General features: G+C 36.0%; 1 protein-coding gene across 1 annotated transcript in view; it reads left to right on the forward strand.

The window, feature by feature from the left end:
- The first annotated feature begins 12,285 nt into the window (after window positions 1-12,285).
- LOC122845368 (glutamate receptor 1-like) overlaps window positions 12,286-22,103 on the forward strand; it is a 39,337-nt gene continuing 29,519 nt past the window's right edge. Inside the window, exon 1 of the mRNA XM_044141609.1 lies at window positions 12,286-12,565. Within this exon, the coding sequence (XP_043997544.1) occupies window positions 12,466-12,565 (100 nt within the window). The 5' untranslated portion in view covers window positions 12,286-12,465. The remainder of the gene's footprint in view (window positions 12,566-22,103) is intronic.

The following is a 22,103-nucleotide window of genomic DNA, read 5'->3' on the forward strand; positions in this document are numbered from 1 at the left end:
TCCGTTCCCAAAGTTCACCTTGTTTTGACAGCCGTGGTACTATTTTGTCTTTGAAGAGATACTCAGGAATATGAACAGACTTTTTCCATGTGTCCTCCTCTACTCTCCCTGCATTTCCTAGGGCTTTAACTCCTGCTGACAGCCGAGTGAGTGTGGGGAAGGTTTTTCCAATTCTTTGTTTCCTGTAGGTGGAAGAGGGAGAAGGACAGAGACTAGTTTTTTTAGAACAATTGATTTTGAGATGTGAGAAAAGTGGCACCACCTGCAAGGAATGCCTGGTGTTCCTGAGTTTAATCTAATATGTCTAATACCCATCATGTGGGACCTACAGTGCCTGTCAAAAGTATTCCAATTTTTTGATTTTGATGTCGCATTACAAACAGAAATTTAAATGTATTTTATAAGGAGTTAATTTTACAGACCAATACAAAGAGGCACAGAAATGTTAAATAATAAGAAAATAATTCACAAAAACAAACAATTCCGGCATTACATTGTAATCAAACCCCTATGCCAACATATGGGAGTGTCTATCAGCTTTGCACATCCAGAGAGTAAGATTCAGATCCAGATCCAGAGAGGAGCCTGTGAACTGCAATTCATCTGCCTGGTGTGGGGCAGATGCCCAGATGTAGTTAAAAGAATCTCTACCTACAACGCTTGAGGCAGAGAATGAATTCTCAACCCAGACAAGACATCAACCAGTTTCTGGTTTATCACCTAGGCACACGCATTGAGGCCTTAGTTCTTGTGGCGTTGGTCACAGGTTTGATTCCTGGTCTGGTGACATTTGCCGCATGTCTTCCCCTTTTCTTATTGCCCTGTTTCCTGTTGAACTACTTTCAAATAAAACCTTTTAAAACAAACATTCAAATCCCAAAATGATGATGTGAGATAACATTTTTCTTTAATGTCCTTAACTTCTGCAATAACTTTAGTCTATATTTGCACACAGTCAGCTCATCTGCTAGTAATGTGTTACGAACAAGTACAATGTGTTTTTCCACGCTAAGACACAAAGTGCTTCATGCCTGAAGTGTTTTGTTAAAAATGCTTTGGTAAACAAAAAGGAAGCAGGTCTAGGCTGGAGGTGAGAGCAGACACAGACCACTGATGCTCCATGACAGCTTTATGGCAAGTGCATAAATAAAACAGGCTAGATTTCCAGGTATTTTTGAGGTGTTTGGCCATTCATTAAGAGAATGAACTGGAGAGTTACAAATATTTTGTTCTTCTTACTTGAATCTTATTCTTCTACGGAGTTTTTAAATCAATAATCCCCTGTTAGTTTGACCTCTTTCAAAATTCTTTAGCATACAATTGTCCAGACAAACATAAGCTGTAATTCAAATCTTAAATGATAGAGAACAATTTTATAAAATTTAGGTGTATTAGAAAAACATTTCTCATATTCAGAAAGTGTAAAATCTTATTTAATAACTACATCAAGACACAGTTCATGAAAATACGGTTAACTTAACTACAACAAAGCTTCAGTTGGAAGACAAAAAAATACTGTAGATTGACAGAGTTGATCTACAAATTATGGATCTGGTCAACCAGTCTCTCCTCAACGAGAAGACTGGGCGAAGAAGAGCCCGCTTGTTCTGCAGTGATACACCCAGAGGGATACGTCCTGGATTTACTTGGATTCATGACAAGATGATTTCTGCTGTTTTGAGTTGGTGGACACCTGGCATTTCAACAAATTTGTGGTGGATTGGGGCGACTGGTGAACACTCAGACTTCAACTTGCGCCTCAGTCTCACTCCAACTTACTGTGGGACGGACAGAGGCGCAAGTTGGATGCAATTCTTGCTGAGATTCAAAAGCCAGCTGTGGACTTTGGAGCTCACTAGCGGGTTAGAATCAATCTTGGCCATATCCTTCCCGATGTCATTACGTCCTACTTCTTCTTTATCCAGAGACACTCTTATTAATTTATAAATTGTGGAGTATTTATTCTTATTCAGCAATCCAGAAGAGGATCATCAAGTTTTATACTTCACTCAAACCAAAACAGGAATAAAAACTTTTAGTTAAAACAAAAAGATCCAGAAATACTCCTATTAGTTTACTTATTCTTATTCTGTTCAGCAACCCACAAAAAGAAAAATTTAAAATATAAGCCTTTTCTTAAAATTAGCTATAAAATGCATAAATAGGAAATAAATAGAGAATAAATAAGTGTTAAAATAGTTTAAAATATAAAAAGTAATAATTACAAACATTAAAAATGTTTTATTTCATGCTTTATTTTATGATATTTTGTTTGGTTAAAAATCTGTATAAAATGGTCAAGTTGAGTAAAATCTCTTATTCTGAAGGGTTTCTGAAGCTGGTGTGGGAGAAGCATGTTCAGAGAAACAAGATTAACCCTTCTGGATCATCAGAGAAAAAAGACATTGATTTGAAGCACAAGTTATTCAGTCTTTTGCTGGATTGTTTTTGTTGTTTTTTATTTGGGTTTTTTCTTTCCTGAACCACATTTGTGTTTAATGTGAAATTGTCTGTTGGGTTATAACAGAAACAAGAAATGGTTAAAACAGGAAATTAAAAAACCATAACTTTTTAAAAAGAACTTTAAATAACTAAAACAGATTTAAAAGATTAAAACAATCAAACTGTAAATTAAATACATTACCAGTATCAACTTCAAATTAAATATAACTATAACCTGGGTTAAAATAAATAGTATCCTTTAATACCTAACATTAGGTTTAAAATTCAAAAAGGGATTAAATACAATAATCCCTGTTTCTTCTTCTTCAGAAGAAGAAGAAATGGAAACTATTTTGCATTGAATTTTGTCATTGTACGTCAACTGTTTGTAATATTGTTGTTTCTTTCTTTTCAACCAATAATCAGCCGGCAGTTTAAACTTATTTTCTGGTCTGTGGTCATTAATACACTTACACATTTCTCTACTCCCATAGCCGAACCTAGCACTGGTCTTATTGTCTGTTTTATTAACTGCAAACACATTGTGAGTGTTACATATACTTCACTCAACCCAGATCAAGATTAAACCTTATTAACTGAAACAAACTTAGGATCCAGAAAAACCCCTATTAGTTTATCTAGAGAAACTATATTAGTTTATAAATTGTGGATTACTTATTCCTTAGAGAAACTATTATTAGGTTATAACTGTGACATACTTTTGTTGTTGTTTTGTTTTTCTTTCGCTTTTTTCAGTTTTTGTAGTTTTATGTTTTCTTTGTATTTTCATGTAAATACAAAGTATTTACATGAAAATACAAAAAAATGCATATTTTTTGCTGAAAATATGCTATATAAATGAAATTGCCTTACTGTCATGACTTAGAGTTGTTGGACGTGGTAGGACCCTGGTTGAAGTGCAAAATGGTGGTTTATTGATGATCACAAAAGAGTACAGAAGTCCAGGCAGCATAATTGAGCAATAAAGCTAGAAACTCAGGCACTGGTAGCACTGGTACAATGACATGACTAACGACTACTGAAAAAAACACAACAGGACAAAGGCAGCATTGTTGAGTCAGCACACAACAAGGATCCAACAGGGAGCAGGTAACACTGGGGTTAAATACATTAACCAATAAACACACAAAACCAAATCCTCACACTTACAACTAATATGTACATAGAGGGATAAAATAAGCAAGGTTTTTACTTATTAAATATTTAAAAAACACATTTGATGAGAGGATTTAGTATGTATGTGTGAGTGAGTGTATATGTAAGTATGCAATATAGGTTTTTTTAGGGTTGTAAAAATATAGAATAAATTGAATTTCTGGATTACACCAGTTGATGGTGGTAATACACCAAGTCTGTAAGCTGCCAGTAAATGTCATAGAAGAAGAAGAAGAAGAAGAAAAAGAAGAAGAAGAAGAACAAAAAGCAAGGTTTTTCTCAATACCTATATTTCTAATAATATGAAATGTGTTTTAGATGTTGGCAACAGCTGAGGTGTTCCACACATGCAGAAACTCCCTTTTTACAGTGTCAGCTTCAAAGTATCTTAATTGTGAAGAAACTAGTCATATAGATTACTCAGGTGTGATTTGGCCCATGGCTGCACAGTGGCGCAGTTGGTAGTACTGTTGCCTTGCAGCAAGAAGGTCCTGGGTTCAATTCCCCGCCCGGGGTCTTTCTGCATGGAGTTTGCATGTTCTCCCTGTGCATGCCTGGGTTCTCTCCAGGTTCTCCGGCTTCCTCCCACAGTCCAAAAACATGACTGTCAGGTTAATTGGTCTCTCTAAATTCTCCCTAGGTGTGAGTGAGTGTGTGAATGGTTGTGTGTCCTGTATGTCTCTGTGTTGCCCTCCGACAGACTGGAGACCTGTCCAGGGTGTACCCCGCGTTTCGCCCGGAACGTAGCTGGAGAGGAACCAGCAACCCTCCTGACCCCATTAGGGGACAAGGGTGAACAGAAAATGGGTGACTGGATGAATGGATGGATGGATGGATTTGGCCCACAAAAGTTTTGTTATCACAAAACTGTCTTGTATGGACTCTGTTTTTATGTACTTTCTGTAAATATTTAATGGAATACAATTAAATGTATAGCACTGTAATTTGCTTTCATTAAAACCAAGTGTTTCCTTAGCTTTATATTTATGATTATGGTCTTGAATGGAAATCAACTTATGTTTTATCTTCAGATCCTAATCAAACAACATTTCTCCTTTCATCCTTCTTTCAGTTAACTTGTTTATTCTGCTGAAGAGCAAGTCTTGCACAGTGAATGTCCATGTAGGTCTTTGTGGTTGAGGTCTTTAATTTATGTCTTGATGAAAAATCTTCTTTCCTTGGAAGCAGAGTATCTGAAGTTCTGTGAGAATCATTCTTGGCTCTTGGACAACTTTTTAAATTATTTTTCTGCCTGATTTGTTTGACATCTTATGAAGAGTGTCTGACCTTAGGAGATATATGATGAGATTATGTTCATTCCACTGTTAGAACATTCAGAATTTTAGAAATCCAGTTAAAACAGTTTTGCAACACTAAGACTTTTTTCAGTGAACTGGAGAAATCGACAAGCCAGTATGTCTTGTTATATTTGTTCAGTCTTGGCAATCAGGACGAATTCTTTTACAATTATTTCCTTTAGTTTGATTTTTTTCTGAAACAGATCAACACATTTTTCATATGGGTAATTCTGGCTCTGCAATCAGGCAAGATCTCTCTGCTCTGTTATTGTCGTGACCAACATTAGCTGAGTTTAACTCAGAGATTCCAGGAAGCTTTCTTCATTTCTGTCCATTTTTCTGCCTGGAAGCAATAAAGAGAAAGAGGAGAGCCGAGAAGAACATCATGAGCTCTGCAGTTTACTTCACTTTAGTTTCCAAGATCAGCAGGTGGAGGCTACAATCAATAACAAGCACACGCTAAAAGAACAGCTAGATTTAATTATGAAGGTGCATGTTGGCAGGGATGGATGAGAACATTTGTGCTAAAGTGCAAAATAAGAAATGCAATACTTTAAACTGAAGGCTAATTAATATTTGATGCTACTTATGCAGGAAGTTGGAACAAAAACAACTGTTTGGAGGAAATATTTATTAAATTGTTCATATTAATATCATATCTGGTATACTCAGAAAGATATAAAACTGGTTTTTAAGTTCATACTAATAAGATTTAAAGAACAGTTACTAGGTTCAAGGTCCTTAATATGCTGGCCTGAAGATAACATTCTCTATTACAGTAATATTTCTGAACAAAACTAACATTTAATTTGAAGGCGTTTTATATATGGTAAGGCTAATAGATATAAATATTTCTTGTGGAGTTAGTTAGTTAGTTTTATTTTTATTTTTTTATTTTTGAAAGTCTGTCAGTGTCGTCAAATTATTTAGCTTTTCAAAAAGAAACTACTGTGGAAGTTTTGTATATTCTAACAGAATACATAAAGTATGCAGTGTAATGTCATAACATGTCGAATGTTCATTTAAATACATCTTAAGCACTGCAAATGATGTGATGAAATTATAAATATTTTAAGATAATGAACTTCCAAATATGTTTTCTGACAGAAATTACCTTATCCATCCATTATCTTACACCCTTATCCCTAGGAGGGAGACATTTCGGGTGAGAGGAGGGGTCACCCTGGACAGGTCACCAGTCTGTCGCAGGGCAACACAGACAACCATGCACACACACATCTATAACTTCAGAAAAATAAATTAACCTGATGTCATGTTTTTGGACTGTGGGAGGAAGCCGGAGTACCCAGCATGCACAGGGAGAACATGCAAACTCCATACAGAAAGGCCCCAGGCTGAGAATTGAACCCAGGACTTCTTGCTGCAAGGCAACAGTGCTACCAACTGTGCCATTGTGGATCCCCGCAGACTCCCCTGTCTACATAGTGGGATTCATCAAGCTAGGACTCCATTTTTAATTGTTTTGTAGCGTTTAAAGTGCTTTCAGTGGTAGACTGGTGTCAGCATTTGCAGCCTGACTACTCTGCATATGTGCAGGACTATCTATAAAAAATGTTAGTATACAATATATACTGACAACTTTCTCTAATGAATCAAAGTATTGGACTTTTTTTTTAGTTTTCATAAGATCTGAAGGCTTTCAGAGTCACTTTTACACAAGTAAACAGAAGAGGATTTCTTTGTTCAACAAATATTTTGGTTCACCATCTGCAATTAAGTGGTCACCAGTTAGACACAGACAACAACAAAGGCACAGAATTATCTCTGCACATACTAACGCTCCTCTTTTGTGACTTTTACATTCAGAGAAGAGGAAATAGAGCATCATGAATCACCTTAGCACAAATTTCCGGACATCCTTTCTCCATGGATAAAACCTGGTTGTGTGTGTGCAATGTATCCATCATTTATTCATTCTCCAAGCCTCTTTTATGGAAAAACCACAGACACCACATTCTTTCATGGACCCTTTGGCTGCTTCTTATAATTTAATGTATAGATATATTGTGTGTTGGAGCTGAAGGCAACAACAAACCTTTTAAAGAGCAGCTGGTGCTTTCTGTTTGTGTCAGACAAAACAGCTCCCAGCACAAGCACAAAAAACATTATGAAATACCATGAAATTTTGATTTGAACATGGATTAAAGACTACAAGAACAAGTGAGGAGTGTATTCATTTAGAAGACCTGGCTCAAAATTAATCATGGGGACAGAAAAAAAGAAAAATAAACAAACATCTTGAAGTTAAATTAAGCTTTTTATTTCTCACTTGTAAACATTTTCCTTTCCGGAATGCATCCCTGGAAATTGACCTAAAGGTGAAATTGACATATCTATGTCCCCATATGTGTGTATATATATATATATATATATATATATATATATATATATATATATATATATATATAGCATATCAACACAGTGCATTCTGGTCTGAATGGAGAAGACTCAGAAAGCTGTGTGCTGCAAGTCATGCAGGGCAGAATATGATGATATGATGAGACCAAGATTTAATTTTTTAGTCTACATGGAAAACAAACCAGAACATTGTGGCGGCAGCCTCATGCTAGGGGAAAATCTTTTCTGTGTAAGCTGTGGAGAGAACCTGTTAGAGACCGCAAGACAGCTGAAACCAAAGCAGAGTTTCACTTTAGACCAGGACAGAACAAACAATCCAATTACAAATCTGTGGCATGGCTGGAAAATTCAGGTTCACATGCGCTCTGGCTTTAATCTTTGATCTTGAGCTAATTTGACAAAAAGAAAAAAAAGAACAATCTACAAAGATTTCAATTTCAAGATGTGCAATGTCCGCAGAAATATACCCTAGAAACTTGCAGCTGTTACTTTTTTGAAAGATTGTTGTAATGGTTATGTAAAAATCTTGAAGATGGTATAAGGCACCTAAATTTTTCCCTCGTTTCTCTTTCCTGATGCATTTTGTTTGTTACTGTCATCAAATCCAAGATTTGTTTCAATTGTAGTGTGATTATGCAAAAAAACATAATGAAAATTATTTCTGTCTCTCCCTCTGCCTTAATAAGCCAGGATGCTTGCCTTTTTCAATGGAACTGCAAAATAAATACATCAGTTTAACATAAAAATTAACTTCATGACCCTGGAGCATGCATTTCTTATCCTCATAGATTTTGAGGTAATTATTTTCTCCTAAAATAAATTTCGCAAGACTCAGCAAACCCCCACCATCTAGAGCGGTCACAGATAAACAACGCTGTCAGGATGAAGCATTTGAATCCCTTGTGAAGTTGATTGTTTGTCCTATTTCCACCAGATCCACCTACGCTGCTTTTAGCCTCCTCATCGGGAGCAGATAAATTAATTAGGGAGGGATGTGGATAAAAGGGGTTGTTGATTCTCCTCTCTTTCTTTGTTTTTCTCAATAAATTTGCTGGCTTGAAAGTGACAAGAAGGGGATAATCAGCTTCACTACAGTTCTTGGGAGAATGCGAATGAGGAATGTGATAAGAAATTATTAAACTATGCTGAGGATGCCGTAAAAGCAGAATATAGACAAAAATATAATATTGTCACATAATTAATGTATAAAATCATTACATTATGAGGAATCCACTGAAATAGACACTTTTTTGTGTGTATGGGTAAAAATATTGATACTCCTCTGACCGAAAAGTTCACATTGTAATCAGAAAATCAGACATTATTTCTGAATTTTGGTTCAACAGAATCATTTTAAAAAGTAAACTAATGAAACAGGCCTGGACAAAATGATGATTGAAAAGACTGACTGAGACTAATTTGACCATGGGGACATGGAACATTAAACTAAGGTGTGTCCTTTAATTAGCATTACATGTGTCTTCAAACGTTTAATCAATCAAGTTTATTTGTACAGCACATTTAATCAACAAGGCAATTCAAAATGCTTTACACTATGAAAACATAAAATACATCATAAGCACATCATATGGTCAACAATTGTGAAAGCCAGTAAGAGAAGTTGAATTTTAAGTGTAATTGTTAACATCATCAATATACTTTAAATGTTTATTAATGTTCCTTTTATATTGGTTCAAAAGGTGGGGTAGGTGGGGTTTTAGCCTTAATTTAAACTCAGTGTTTCGGTTGATTTGCAGTTTTTCTTTTGATGGACAAGAAATAATGTTGCAAATTTTGTACAAAAATGTTTAAAAACTATATACTTTTTGAAAATCATGCTGGAAAATGTTTACAAATTTAAAACTTTTATGTGTTAGTCTTAAATTCACAACACATCCACTTTTTTCTTTTGAGAATCACATATCGTGAACAGTCTTGATTAAAACTTAGAAGACAATTTGGAAAAAAGTTTATAAATAGTTGTCTACAAAATACCTGAGCATAAACATCAGAAATAACAAAAGCAGAATAAATTTGTTTGCATTTATTCCTAAATGATGATCAATATTTTGGATCAATCTTCCCATCTCTACCCGAGTGGAGTCAAGCTATGGAAAAAAAGAAATGGGTGAGCCAGAGAAAAATGTCTTTGCAAAGAGAAGTACTGAGAATACATGGACTAGAGTTTAAAATCTGTTTGTCTTATATAACAGTAAACCTATTAATCATATCTCTGACTTTCAGAAAATTAGCACACAAAATTTGTTTTCTAAGAACAAATCTGACAGCTGCACTAAGGATACTGACACGGTAATTGGTAGTGTGCTAGACGACGGGATTTTGAGTCAATATTGAGATTATCTGACTTGGAAGAATCTTAAAGGTGCACTGTGGTAATGACTTTGCATTTGCTCATAAAACTTAAAACAAAAAAGGAAACCAAAAGAGCATGTATTGTTCTACAGGATGTAGTTTTATTATTCATGTTCACTTTTTGGTAAAAGTTAGTTTTTGGAGTGCTTTTAGTACACAGCCCATCTGGTGACATGGGTAGGGTCACCAGATGGTGTCCCTATCTGTCCCTTATTAAAATAAGGCCTGTGTCGTCCTACTCTCATGGAGTGGGATGGCAGCTGCAGTGATGGACATTATTTTATGGCAGTGTTTCTTGTTTAAATAAAAAAAGTAATTCATAGAGCAATCGTTATTACAGAGAGGGTTAAAGTACCTCAAAATTTTACTCCAATGTTCAACATATTTTTAATTGAGTAAAAGTAGAAAAGAACAGACCAATAAATTAGTTAAGCTTTAATTAGGTAAGTGTAAAAAATACTAACACACCTGATTTAATATTCAAAGATAGTTTTCACACAGCCAAAAATATAGTTATGTGCAAATTCTGGTATTTTAAAGAGTATTTACAAAATATTTAGAGAAATAAGGAATTAGCTTTGGAGGCAGGTTGTAGACCAAATTTACAATGGGGGCTGGGATAGTCAGTGTTTTTTCATGGAGACACTTAAAAAAGAATTAAACAAAAAACAGAACAATATTTCATCATTTGATATATTATGTAAGGCAAATCATCTTCATAGATACAGGCTGCAGACCCTGATCTAGCAGATGGAAAGGTTGATCAACTCGATAGTTAAAAGTGCAGCATTAAATTTTCAATTCATTGTTAAAGTAAAATTGTGAAGGTAAAAAAAAAATGTCCACCACTGATTGTTACAAAAAAAAAAAAAAGATTATTATTTAGTATAATTCCTTTGGCACCCCTGTTGGCCCCTTATTTCATTTTTTTGTTTGTTTTAAATTTGATAAAATTTTCCAATATTAATTAGTTACACCCGTCCAACTGCTCCTTAACGCAAAAGTTGAATCAGCCAATTTAATGGCAGAAACTCAATGTATTTAGGCATGTAGACATGGCCAAGATGATCTGCTGCAGTTCAAACTGAGCATCATGTCAACACCACAGCCTACCTGAGTATTGTTGCTGACAATGTCCATCCCTTTATGACCACAGTGTACCCATCTTCTTATGGCTACTTCCAGCATGATAACGCACCCCATCATAAAACGTGAATCATCTCAGATCTGTTTAACACGACAATGAGTTCACTCAACTCGAATGGCCTCCACAGTCACCAGATCTCAATCCAATAGAGAACCTTTGGGATGTGGTGGAGCAGGAGATTCACATCAAGAATGTGCCGCTGACAAATCTGCACAACTGCGTGATGCTATCATGTCGACATGGACCAGACTCACTTGAGGAAGGTTTCCAGTACCGAATCTATGCCACAACGGATTATGGCAGTTCTGAAGGCAAAAGGGTATCTAACAAAGCACTAGCAAGGTGTACCTAATAATGTGGCAGACGAGTGTACTTCATTACATGAAAGGTGATCTCTTACAGTTTTTCTCTCTTGCTTTGGTGCACTACGCAAATTATTCTGAACATTTGCAGAACATTAAGTGGAATTTATAACAAAGGTACATTTCTATGTCAATGAGCATGTCAGAATAACAAGTCCAGGTGTCATTGTGTGTGGATGAGAGTCAAATTGAGTTTCTACGCTCTTAATTTCCAAATGAGATGAAAACTTTACATTTTCTGAGAGGAAGACTTTGATTCTTTGATTTTGATTCCTCTCAAGGCACCTTTTCCTGTCATATGTTTTGCTTCCACTCAGCTTTCAATTAATATGCTTAAATACAGAACTCTGTGAACAACCACCTTCTTTAGCAATGACCTTTTGCAGTCATTTTTAAAGACCACTTAGATCATTGACTGTCTTCTGGGCATCAGAAACATTTGTGAATGTTGTTTTGAGTTAAGTAGATGAATGGAATATGACACCATCTCATTTTGGAAACACCATCTCATGTTTCTAAAATGTAACTTCTTTCATCTTAAATTTTTGACATACTGAATTTTGGATTTTTATCTGGAATCCATAAATATCAAAATGACAAGATAGAAAGGCTTTATAGATAGATAGATAGATAGATAGATAGATAGATAGATAGATAGATAGATAGATAGATAGATAGATAGATAGATAGATAGATAGATAGATAGATAGATAGATAGATAGATAGATAGATAGATAGATAGATAGATAGATAGATAGATAGATAGATAGATAGATAGATAGATAGACTATTGTCAGGAAAATTGGACACATCTGACCTCCAGACGCTGCTTAGTGAACAATTTCTGCAACGAACAAAGGGTATTGTCAGGTTGTCCATGCGGATTCTGTGAAAAATGCTGCTGGGTTGGTTTGTTCAGGAGCGTGTTTGACTTGAGGTGAAATATCTGGATCAAAGAAGGCAGAAAATTCATGATGTTCTCAGAGAGAGAGGGAGAGAGAGAGAGAGAGAGAGAGAGAGAGAGAGAGAGAGAGACGGGGAAGGGGAGGAGAGATGGTAGAGAAAAAGAGGAGGTGAGGATACACATAAAGCAGTAAGAGACTCAGAGCCGACGCGGCAGCAGAGAACTGTGCTCCAACTGTACGGATGTTAATAAGCCAGAGAAATAAAAGCGGTTGGAGCGGAGAGCGCGTGTGGCCGGACTGCTGTGGATCCCTGCCGGCCAAGGTGTGAATGGGATTACGAAGGTTGCTCCGGGTCCCCTGTCGGTGCTGCTGCTGCAGAAAACATGCGTCTGCAGAGCTTTCCGCCCCCCCCCCTGCTGCTGCTGCTGCTGCTGCTGACTGGGATTTGCAGCGGCACAAGTTTCCCAAGTAACATAAACATAGGTGAGTCGCAGCTAATTCTATCTATTTCAGGTCTCTTATACTAGTCTTAATTTTAAAAGAGAATTTAAATATTCTCCGGCCTCTCGTTTGACACAAAAATATACCCGTTGTCATTATTAGATGCATTACAATTTATGCTACCTTATTACACTGCAAAAAATGAACTTACATTAACAAAAGAATATCATGTACTTTTAACTAAATAATTTTATGTTTCAAACAAAAATGTGATACAATCATGTTGGATAAACAAGAAATTAAACAACTTCACGTTTATGAAATTTAATCATGTTGAGCTAACATGATTCATTATAGTCAGACTAATCTGCTGAAGAAAACAAGTGAGATCACGGGATATCACACAAGGCCACCCGAGACAAGCGTTTTTTGTCTCAACTTGAATAACATGTATTCAAGTTGAGATAACGTGATTCAACTTAGTCAGATTCATTTCCCTCCAAAGAGGGTCTAGCGAGATCAGGGGATCACGAGAGATTATGAGACATAACTGTTTTGCACCTGGGAAGACTTCAAAGCAGTTTTAGTTACACATTGAAATATAGATAGTTGTTTTTCTCTGCAGGGCACTATTGGCATTTAATAACTGCACTGAAACAGTTCTTAAATTTCTTTCAGCATTTAAGAACTGTAAAAAAGTCTTTTTTTTTTTAAACTTTTTTTAAGAAAAGTCTTTGAATTAATGTAATTAAATCATGGAAAGGATTTCCACACGATTAAATAGCTTTCTTTCAGCATGAAGCATGTTTATTGAGCCAACTTAATTTTCATGAGTTGGATCAACTTAATAAGTAGTGTGAAGGTATCACTGTAACATAAGTTGGTTTCTCAGGTGGACTGTGGTACACACTGTAAAATGTAAAAGTAAAGTGTACTCAAAAAGAAAAGTGACCTGAACTCATTCCAGCTTATTCTGTTGACTATACTAACTTAAACCTAGCAAAGACAACTTTCTACTGAGGCAAGTAATCAAACTCATCAGCAGCAAGTAACCCGAACTTGGAGTTATGAGTGAGCAAAACGCATCTGCATAACCAGCAAAAAACTCGGCATCATTCGGCAGCTCTCGTTGAACGCACATGCGCATTGGACACTGACGAGTGACGACGTGTTTGAAAGAAGCTCCAAACTGTCAACAATACGGCGGTTGCTGCAGCTAAGTTTTGTCACGGTAAGTCCCACTGTTTTTTAGCAAACTTATATTCGTTATCTCGGCCGTATAATTCATCCGTAAGTCCAGGTTTTGAGGTTAACTTTATGTGTAATGATTTAGCGATGCCTGGGACTAACGTTAGTCGAAAATATCATGTTTATTTAGTGGCAACAAGATGGAGCGGCAGTGCAAAAAAGCTGTCCGGGGCGCAAAACAAAAAAAGGAAAAGGGATAAGGATAAAGATGTTGGCGGGTTAAAAAAGCCGCTGTACTGTTTTAGAAGGCTTATGATGAGTAGACTGCCATAGGTAGGGCAGCTGTAAACTGTAGGAGAAGCAGCCATGATGAAGAAGTGTAGGGTCACCAGATTTGGGTTTCTGAAAAGGAGGACACTTCTTTTTTTGTTGGCGGGGGGTAGAATCGGTGGACACACATGCGCCAACGGGGGGTGGAGATGGGGGAGACGGCGGGTGTGGGGGGGGGACATGTGTGTACATGTGCTACCGATTTCTTTGCCATACAAAGAAACCTGGAATGGAGTAGTGGAACGGAGTGGCAATGTAATCACAATGCACTGTAAGCTATGTAATGTGTTTTGAGGCAGTTGACCAAAATCCCGGACGATTTTTAAATTCCCCCCGGACATTTTTTTAGATCTGAAAAGTAGGACATGTCCGGAAAAAAGAGGACGTCTGGTCACCCTAAAGAAGTGTTATGTTGATATGTAATTGTGGTGTTGCTTCTATTGTTGTTAGGACTGCGAAGACCCAGAGGTGTCTCACACCCCCATTGGGATCCTGACAATCATTCCTGAGGACAGGCAGGCCTCCACTGACTCACTGCACCTCCAGTCTTCAAGTACTGCCATCATTTTGGAAGGAAGTCTTGTCATGAATGATCTTGGAAATCTTCCACATGCCATGTGCTTGCTCTTTGGACTTATTTATTCTCTGAATTTGGAGTACCCTCAACAACTGAAGTACACCTTTGACTTCATCCAAAGGGTGCTTCTCTCACTTGGACATAAATCCCTAAAACCAAAAATACAATCACTCAAAAATCTTCTGATGCAATGAGTGAATGTGATGTGACATTATGGATCAACGTTGATACCTTTACCCTTATTGGAAAAGTGATTTTTATTTCTTGTTTGATTCTTTGTTTGTTGGAGAGCATCATTGCATTTGCAGACTACAAAATGGTTTTATGTTAATGAGGAGAAACATTACTTCACTTCACTACTTCATTATTTACTTTATCAATGTTATGATAAATGTTAGGCTCTAGTATTGAGAATTGAGTTTTTGTTTCACACCAGTCAACAAAGACATTTAAGCAGGGATTCTCAAAGTTTTAAAGACTGAGGGCCATTTGAAGGATTCAATATTAGATTGAAGGCTACCCTAGAAAAAAAGTCATGTCATTTTTTTCCCCTAAAAAAGTCTATGGAAAACTTTGTTTCCAGGTTAGTGTGTATGTAACCACACTTGAGAACCTTGTATTTAAGGTAAACTTGTTTAATTATTAAACATTTTTTTCCATTCAAACTGTTGTCTGTTGGCTCTTCGTTCCAATAACTTAACACTTTTGGTTCATCTTACTTGAACATATCAAGGCAATTGGTTTCCTGATATTTTGCAAGTAATGTGAACTCTTAAACGTGTAAGCATAACTTATTTTTATGAGTACTGCTTAATTGACATAACTGACATTTTATAGTCAACTTTACTAATGATTTTGAGTTAACGGCACTCAAGTTTACTGCCATTGCATGAGTTGTCTGAATGAATATTTTACAGTTAACCCAATTAATGATTTTGAGTTAATGGCACTCAGGTTTACTGCCTTTATCTGAGTGGTCTAAACATAGTTATTTTTAGCAATAACACCTTAAAATGAATTAGCTACTTTACTTGAAGATTTTGAGGCAATCGGTTTCCTAACTTTTTTTAAGTAAAGTGAACTTATTACTTTTTACAGTGCAGGGGTTTAGCACACTGCACATTTGGAGGCCTTAGTCCTCAACGCAGATGTTGTTGGTTTGACTCCTGGTCCTCGCGACCTTTGCTGCATGTCTTCACCCTGTCTGCCTACTGTCTCAAAAAAATATGAGCCACTAGCGCTGCAAAAACTCTTCGGAGAAAAATAAAGGGGGGGGAAAAAAAGTTGGTTTTAACTAAATTGCCATTAATCTTAGTCAAGTAAATTATTTGGTCCAAAGCATTGTAAATTAGTTGGGCTGGCTCTTTTAAATTACATTGGGTCCAACTATAGTAAATGAGTTGAATCAACCTTAATAAATTTAATTGAGCCAACAGATTTGCTTTAAATTGGAATAAACATAATATATTAAGTTCAGCCTAAACTTAATAGAATAACCACAATAACACAAGTTGAGCCAACTCATGTTATTTAAATTAGATTAACCATAATATATTAAGTTCAGCCAACATGTTTGAATTAGAATCAACCATAGAATAACCATAATAACATAAGTTGATCCAACACAATTGCTTTACATTGGATTAACCTTAATAAATTAAGTTGACCTAACACATTTGCTTTAAATAGGACTAACAGAATTACATGGAGCTGAAATAAAGCAAAGTAATCAGGTGGAAAACCTTTCCATGATTTTTAATGTTCATCCAAAGAGGTATGTTTTTCAGTGTAGCGCCACAAAAACTCTTCGGAGGAAAAAAAATAATTGTTTCAACTAAATTGCTATTAATCTTAGTCAAGTAAATTATGTGGTCCAAAGCGTTGCAAATTAGTTGGGCTGGCTCTTTTAAATTATAATATAGTAAATGAGTTGAATCAACCTTAAGAAATTAAATTGAGCAAACACATTTGCTTTAAATTGGAATAACCATAATAAATTAAGTTGAGCCAATACTTAATGGTTATTCTATTATTCTAATAGAATAACGATAACAAAATAATTTGAGCCAACTCATGTTATTTATATTAGAATAACAATATATTAAGTTGAGCCAACATGATTGATTTAGAATCAACCATAGAATAACCATAATAACTTAAGTTGAGTCAACACAATTGCTTTACATTGGAATAACCTTAGTAAATTAAGTTGACCTAACACATTTGCTTTAAATATGAGTAACATAATTAAAGCAAAGTAAGCAGGTGGAAATCCTTTCCATGATTTTTTTTAATGCTCATCCAAAGAGTTATTTTTTTCAGTGTACAAAGCAAAATTAATTCAGACAGCTTTAGCGCTCAGTGTTGCTCTCGTGAGTTTCATTATTTAGCTTGTGGTTTGAAGAATTTTACGCTCATTTACTTGCAAAAAGCAGGGTAACATTTCCAAAATTTAAAGCATCATCTCAGATGTTTTTAAATTCAAAATAATATTTTTCTATTTTTCACAGTTAGGTACCAGCGTTACAACCACTGACATTGATCAAAGATTATGTTTAGTTATGACTAATAATTGGGGTCTCTTTACCTTTCAGGAGCTGAACTAAGACTCAGCATCATGGGCAGTCACAATTGTGGACAGACAGACAGAATCAGGCGGGATTACTTTAGCTTTGCAGTAGTAAAGCACAGAACCGCAAATTAGCAGTAGAATACCATTTACCTTATTACAAGCAAAGTTATTTTTACTGCATTCAATTACAAACAATCTACTGTTAACGAACATTATTGCTGAAATTGTTTCTTCAAAATATAATCAGCAGCAAACTATGATCCACTATGAACGTGTTATATCCTGTGTGGAGTGAGATGGAAGTGTGTTACATTGATCTGATTCTTGTGTGTTATTAAGGCAAATGTTTGCTTTAATGCAACTGACAGTTTGCAAAGCTTGAGGATAATGTCCTGTTCATACTGTCTGTGAGAAGAATTTATTGCCATGTTTAATAAAATTCATTATCAGATCAGATATTTTGTTCATGCAATTTGAAACAGGAATTTAAATGATTCAAAAGTAAAATAAGGAGTTTTTCTTTAACTTGAGATTGTGAGTAAAAATAATAGAGAAATATGGTGAGGGCAGTTTGTTTTTTTCTTGCATTTTGTGAAATAATTATTAGGTTTATATTGAAGCATTAAGTTAAAACTCACAATTCAATCTGGAGAGACTCACAAAGAGAAGAAAATAGCAGTTAAAAAGATTTAATGATACAATTCTTTGGCGCTCGGCCCCGGCAGATGACCGTGAGCCGAGGATCGCCGTGAGCAGGCAGTCTGCTCGGCGAACTCGGGATAGTCTTCCCCCCGGGACCGAAACTGGTGGTGGAGCAGCCTGGAGAGGGAGACGACAGGGGATCCTGGAGGACTTCCCTCATGGTGGAGGTGGCAATGGGGAGGAGGTGGGTCGAAGCACGGCTGACGAGCAGGAAGTCCCCAGGGTAGCTTGAACTCTTGAAGGTGTCCTTGGATGACGATTGGCTGGAGCGGCGTGGAGCTCCGTTCCGGATTGGCTGAGGCCAGGCGTGGTGATTAGATGATGTGGTGAAGCTGGTCGAGTCTCCCAGTTTGAATTTTCGCCTAGGCTCCATTTCAAGATTAAATAACTTTTAAAAAATATTTTTTCTTTTGTAAATCAAATTAATGAACTTTAATTTCTCAGTTAAAACCAAAATAATTTTCTTGTTGACTTAAATTACATTTTCAAAACAGCAGGTGGACTTTCATTTTCAAGTTCAACCATCTTCAAATGTTTAGTCAGCATTAAATTAACATACACCTTTGCCATTTTGTTAATTACAAATTTGTCTTCATTCAGCTGGTAGAAACCCTTGTTGTTTTAAATAAAGCGTACTATAATTGTTACCTTTTAAGTTATAAAATGTCTTGCAAAATGACAACAAATAAAAATAGACTGTTACCGAACAACAACAAAAGAAGATATTTTTTTTATTTTGTATCAAAAAATAAAACACGAAATAGTGCAGAGCCTTTCTTCAGATGTTGGAGATCAAACAGGATGTGCCACTTCTCTTGTTATCCAATCAACAAGATGTGCTCTCTTCGAATTAAATGTCAGTCTTTGGTTAGCAATAATGTCTGTCCACCAGTTTGTGTGGAGTTTCCATACTAATCAGCCATTATAAAGACCAGTGGGTACAGTGGTACGGTTGTACCATGTCTGTGTGAGTCTGTGGGGATGGAGACCTGTACATCCTGAACATAAATACTATTGTTCATTTCACTGTTGTTTCTTTGGTGGGTTGGTGTTTTTTCTGTAAGTAAATGTGACTATGTGGTGAAGCTAGGTAAAAATGAAAAAGCAGAGTTTTAAACCTTCCATAGTTTTAGGGTTGGGTGAACCCCACCTGAGCTTTTCACCATGTGTGCAACTCTAGTGGAATCGCCCGTTTAAAAGTTTTTTTGTGGTTCAAGAAATGAAGAGATGGTTGGCATACCATGACATCTGACACACTCTTCCTGAGACAGCGGGAGGGTTAAACAGTTAATCTAGTCGAAACTTTGTGCGACATGATTTGGGTTGGTTATGTGATTGTGCTCTTGTGGATTAGGTGCTGTGATTGTATTGTGCATGTCTTCCGATAATATCCTGCATGCACCTCTGCAGGATATTAGTAAAGGTAGTATCTAATACTTTGATTACATGCACCATAGTATCAAGATAAAGCAAGCCCATTATTTAGTCATCTATATGGAAGAATGTTAGTTGCCAACATCTATGGAGATTACTGTGGAGATGGTCAAAAGCAAAGGTCCAGTATCTTCCTTACAGGTTCTGTGTTGTAGGTGCAACTGAAGTTGGGTTGGAACATGAGTGGAAGGTGGTGGTGTAGTTGTTTCAGTCAGATCAGCTCCAAGTTCTGCCTAACTATCTGTTTGCAGCTCAACAGGTCATCCACCATCCTCTAAAAATCATCAAAAGCCATCCATATTTAAAATAATAACACTAAAAAACCAAATGTGCATTATCTTTGTGTTCTGATGATGCAGAACAGAGGTTTTGTAAGTCTGAGGCTGCATACTTGGCCTTCTTTATAAAGTTATTTGGTAAATCCGGTCAATTAGGATATTTATCTGTAATTTAGCTTTTCTATTACCTTTCAGTCATTTTCCTGAAGACAAATGTTTGCCTGCATAATTAATATATTATTAGAAATTATAGTAATATTACTTTTGAAATAACAAAAATTAATATACTTTGTGTCATAATGTATTTTTTAGGAGCTGATCTAATTAAGTTATTTAATCAGTAAAGAATTGTTATTTAGCTTATAACGTTTTCAGGTAAAATAGTTCCATCAAAGATACTGGTCAGTGTTCCAATTTCAAATGAGAAGAAAAAAGGTAATTAAAGAAATTCAATATGATTATCACAGATTGCATTCTTAAGTAAATATAATAGTTTCTCATATTTTGTAAATTTTCTTTAATAAAATGTGTTAAAGAAAATAATTAATTTTATTATTCATTAATAATAAAATTTATTTTTAAAATTGTTTCTAAAAAATTTGTAAAAAATTTGTAAACTTTCTTTTTTTTAATTTGCTGATAGCAAAAATAGAATTATATTAGGAACTCATCAATATCGTCACAGATAATTTGAATAATTTAGTTTTTAGTAATTTTTACTATTGACAAAACTTTCACTCTTAAAGTATATGTTCACCTGCTGAATCCAGTTTCAGGAGTATATCCTCAGATTTCTTTTCCGCTCCAGTCAGATTCGTTGGTGTGGCTCCCACAGCTGTGGTCTGCGGAGTGGATCATTATCAAGCCAACTGGATCGAACTCCCACTGTAGTTTGCTCCCAGGTTTGATGCTGATGAGGCGTCATGTTGAATTTTTTTTCTGGAGTGAACCCCCTCCTGCAGTTTGAGCCTGATTACCAAACAGCTTTCAACAATTTTGGCTCTGGAATGTTGTTTTTTTTTCTGCATGTTTATTCCTGAATTAGTTAGGCCTTCTGTGACAGCAGGTGGACCCCTCCCAGCCTTTTAGAACTTAGGTTTATTCATTACATACTATTACATAGTCTATCAGCATGTCCAAAGTTTGTTGCACATTTTAAAAGAAAGTGTGCTGATGTTTTATTCATTCATGATTTAGTAATCCCTGGACATTCAGAAGTTTTATTCTGGATAAAATGGATTGGATGTTTATTTCTCTCTTTACAAAATTAAAAAGTATACTGTGTTTTAAAACACGTTAAACCTTTTACATTTTGTCACCTGAAACAAATGCTGTGATTTATTGACATTTTATGTGACAGAAAAAGTTCAGTGTTGAATCGGGAGGTGCTGTAGAGATCCACAGCAGAGGGAGGTTCTGTCAATGTGACCACTTCTGCCAAACACAAATCTGACCTTGTGACATGGATGAAAAAAAGAAATCTATTAAGTTTGTTATAAGCCATGGATGGTAATACAACACCAAGTATAAACTTTCTGGAGGTCAGAAAAAGAACTAATGTGTAACACCGCATAAGGTACTAGACACACTCTCTCTGACTTAAGTAAAAGCACTTTCCAACGCAGATTTAAAGTTGTAAAAGAGGCGGAGACCACTAATTCCTTAAGCTTAACAGTTTTGTACTAGCTTGTGTTGGTCTCATATATACCTCAACTATTCTTTTCCCTTGATGAAATAATCTTGTTCACAAATTAGGGAAAAATGGAGTGGGAGATCAACAGGTCTATTAGTACAGCGACTGCAGTGAAGCGGGTGCTGTACCGGTCTGTCGTGGTGAAGACAGATCTGAGCCAAAAAGCAAAGCTCCCAATTAACCGTTCGATCTGAATTATAATTTCACTATACTCCTCTAGTCCAATGATTAAAACTTCTGTTATGTCCTGGTTTAGCTGGAGAAAGTTCTGTGCCATCCAGGTCTTTATGTCTGAAATGCAATTAAAAAGCGCAGTGATTGGCCGGGGGTCGTCCCGAGACAATGAGATGTATAACTGAGTGTCATCAACATAACTGTGGAAACTGATTCCATGGTTCCTGATGACTCCACCAAGTGGCAACCTGTAAAAATTAAAAAGTAGAGGCAATCCTTAGCTTAACTTGTTTTTTTTTTTTTTTTTTTTTGTTTTGAAGCCTGAGAATTTCCCTCCTGGGTGGTACACTTGTTATTCTTATTAATCAGAATAAAATTAGAATGAAAACAGCTCTCTTTTTGTTCCCGAGGACCAATAAGGTGCTGACATGTCGGAGTTTAAGTATTCACATTATTTCCATGAGACCCTGAAAACTCTTACGAGAAGTGGGTGTGAGTGGCAGGCAAATGGTTGAATGCCAAGAAGCTTTTAACAGCAATTACTGCCAAACACTGATCATTTTTAACCACAATGATGAAGCCTGACTGAGGGATGAATCATGAAGCCCCTTTACTTATAATGTCAAAATTTG

Source organism: Gambusia affinis, linkage group LG15, assembly GCF_019740435.1.
Source record: "Gambusia affinis linkage group LG15, SWU_Gaff_1.0, whole genome shotgun sequence".
Classification (NCBI taxonomy): domain Eukaryota; kingdom Metazoa; phylum Chordata; class Actinopteri; order Cyprinodontiformes; family Poeciliidae; genus Gambusia; species Gambusia affinis.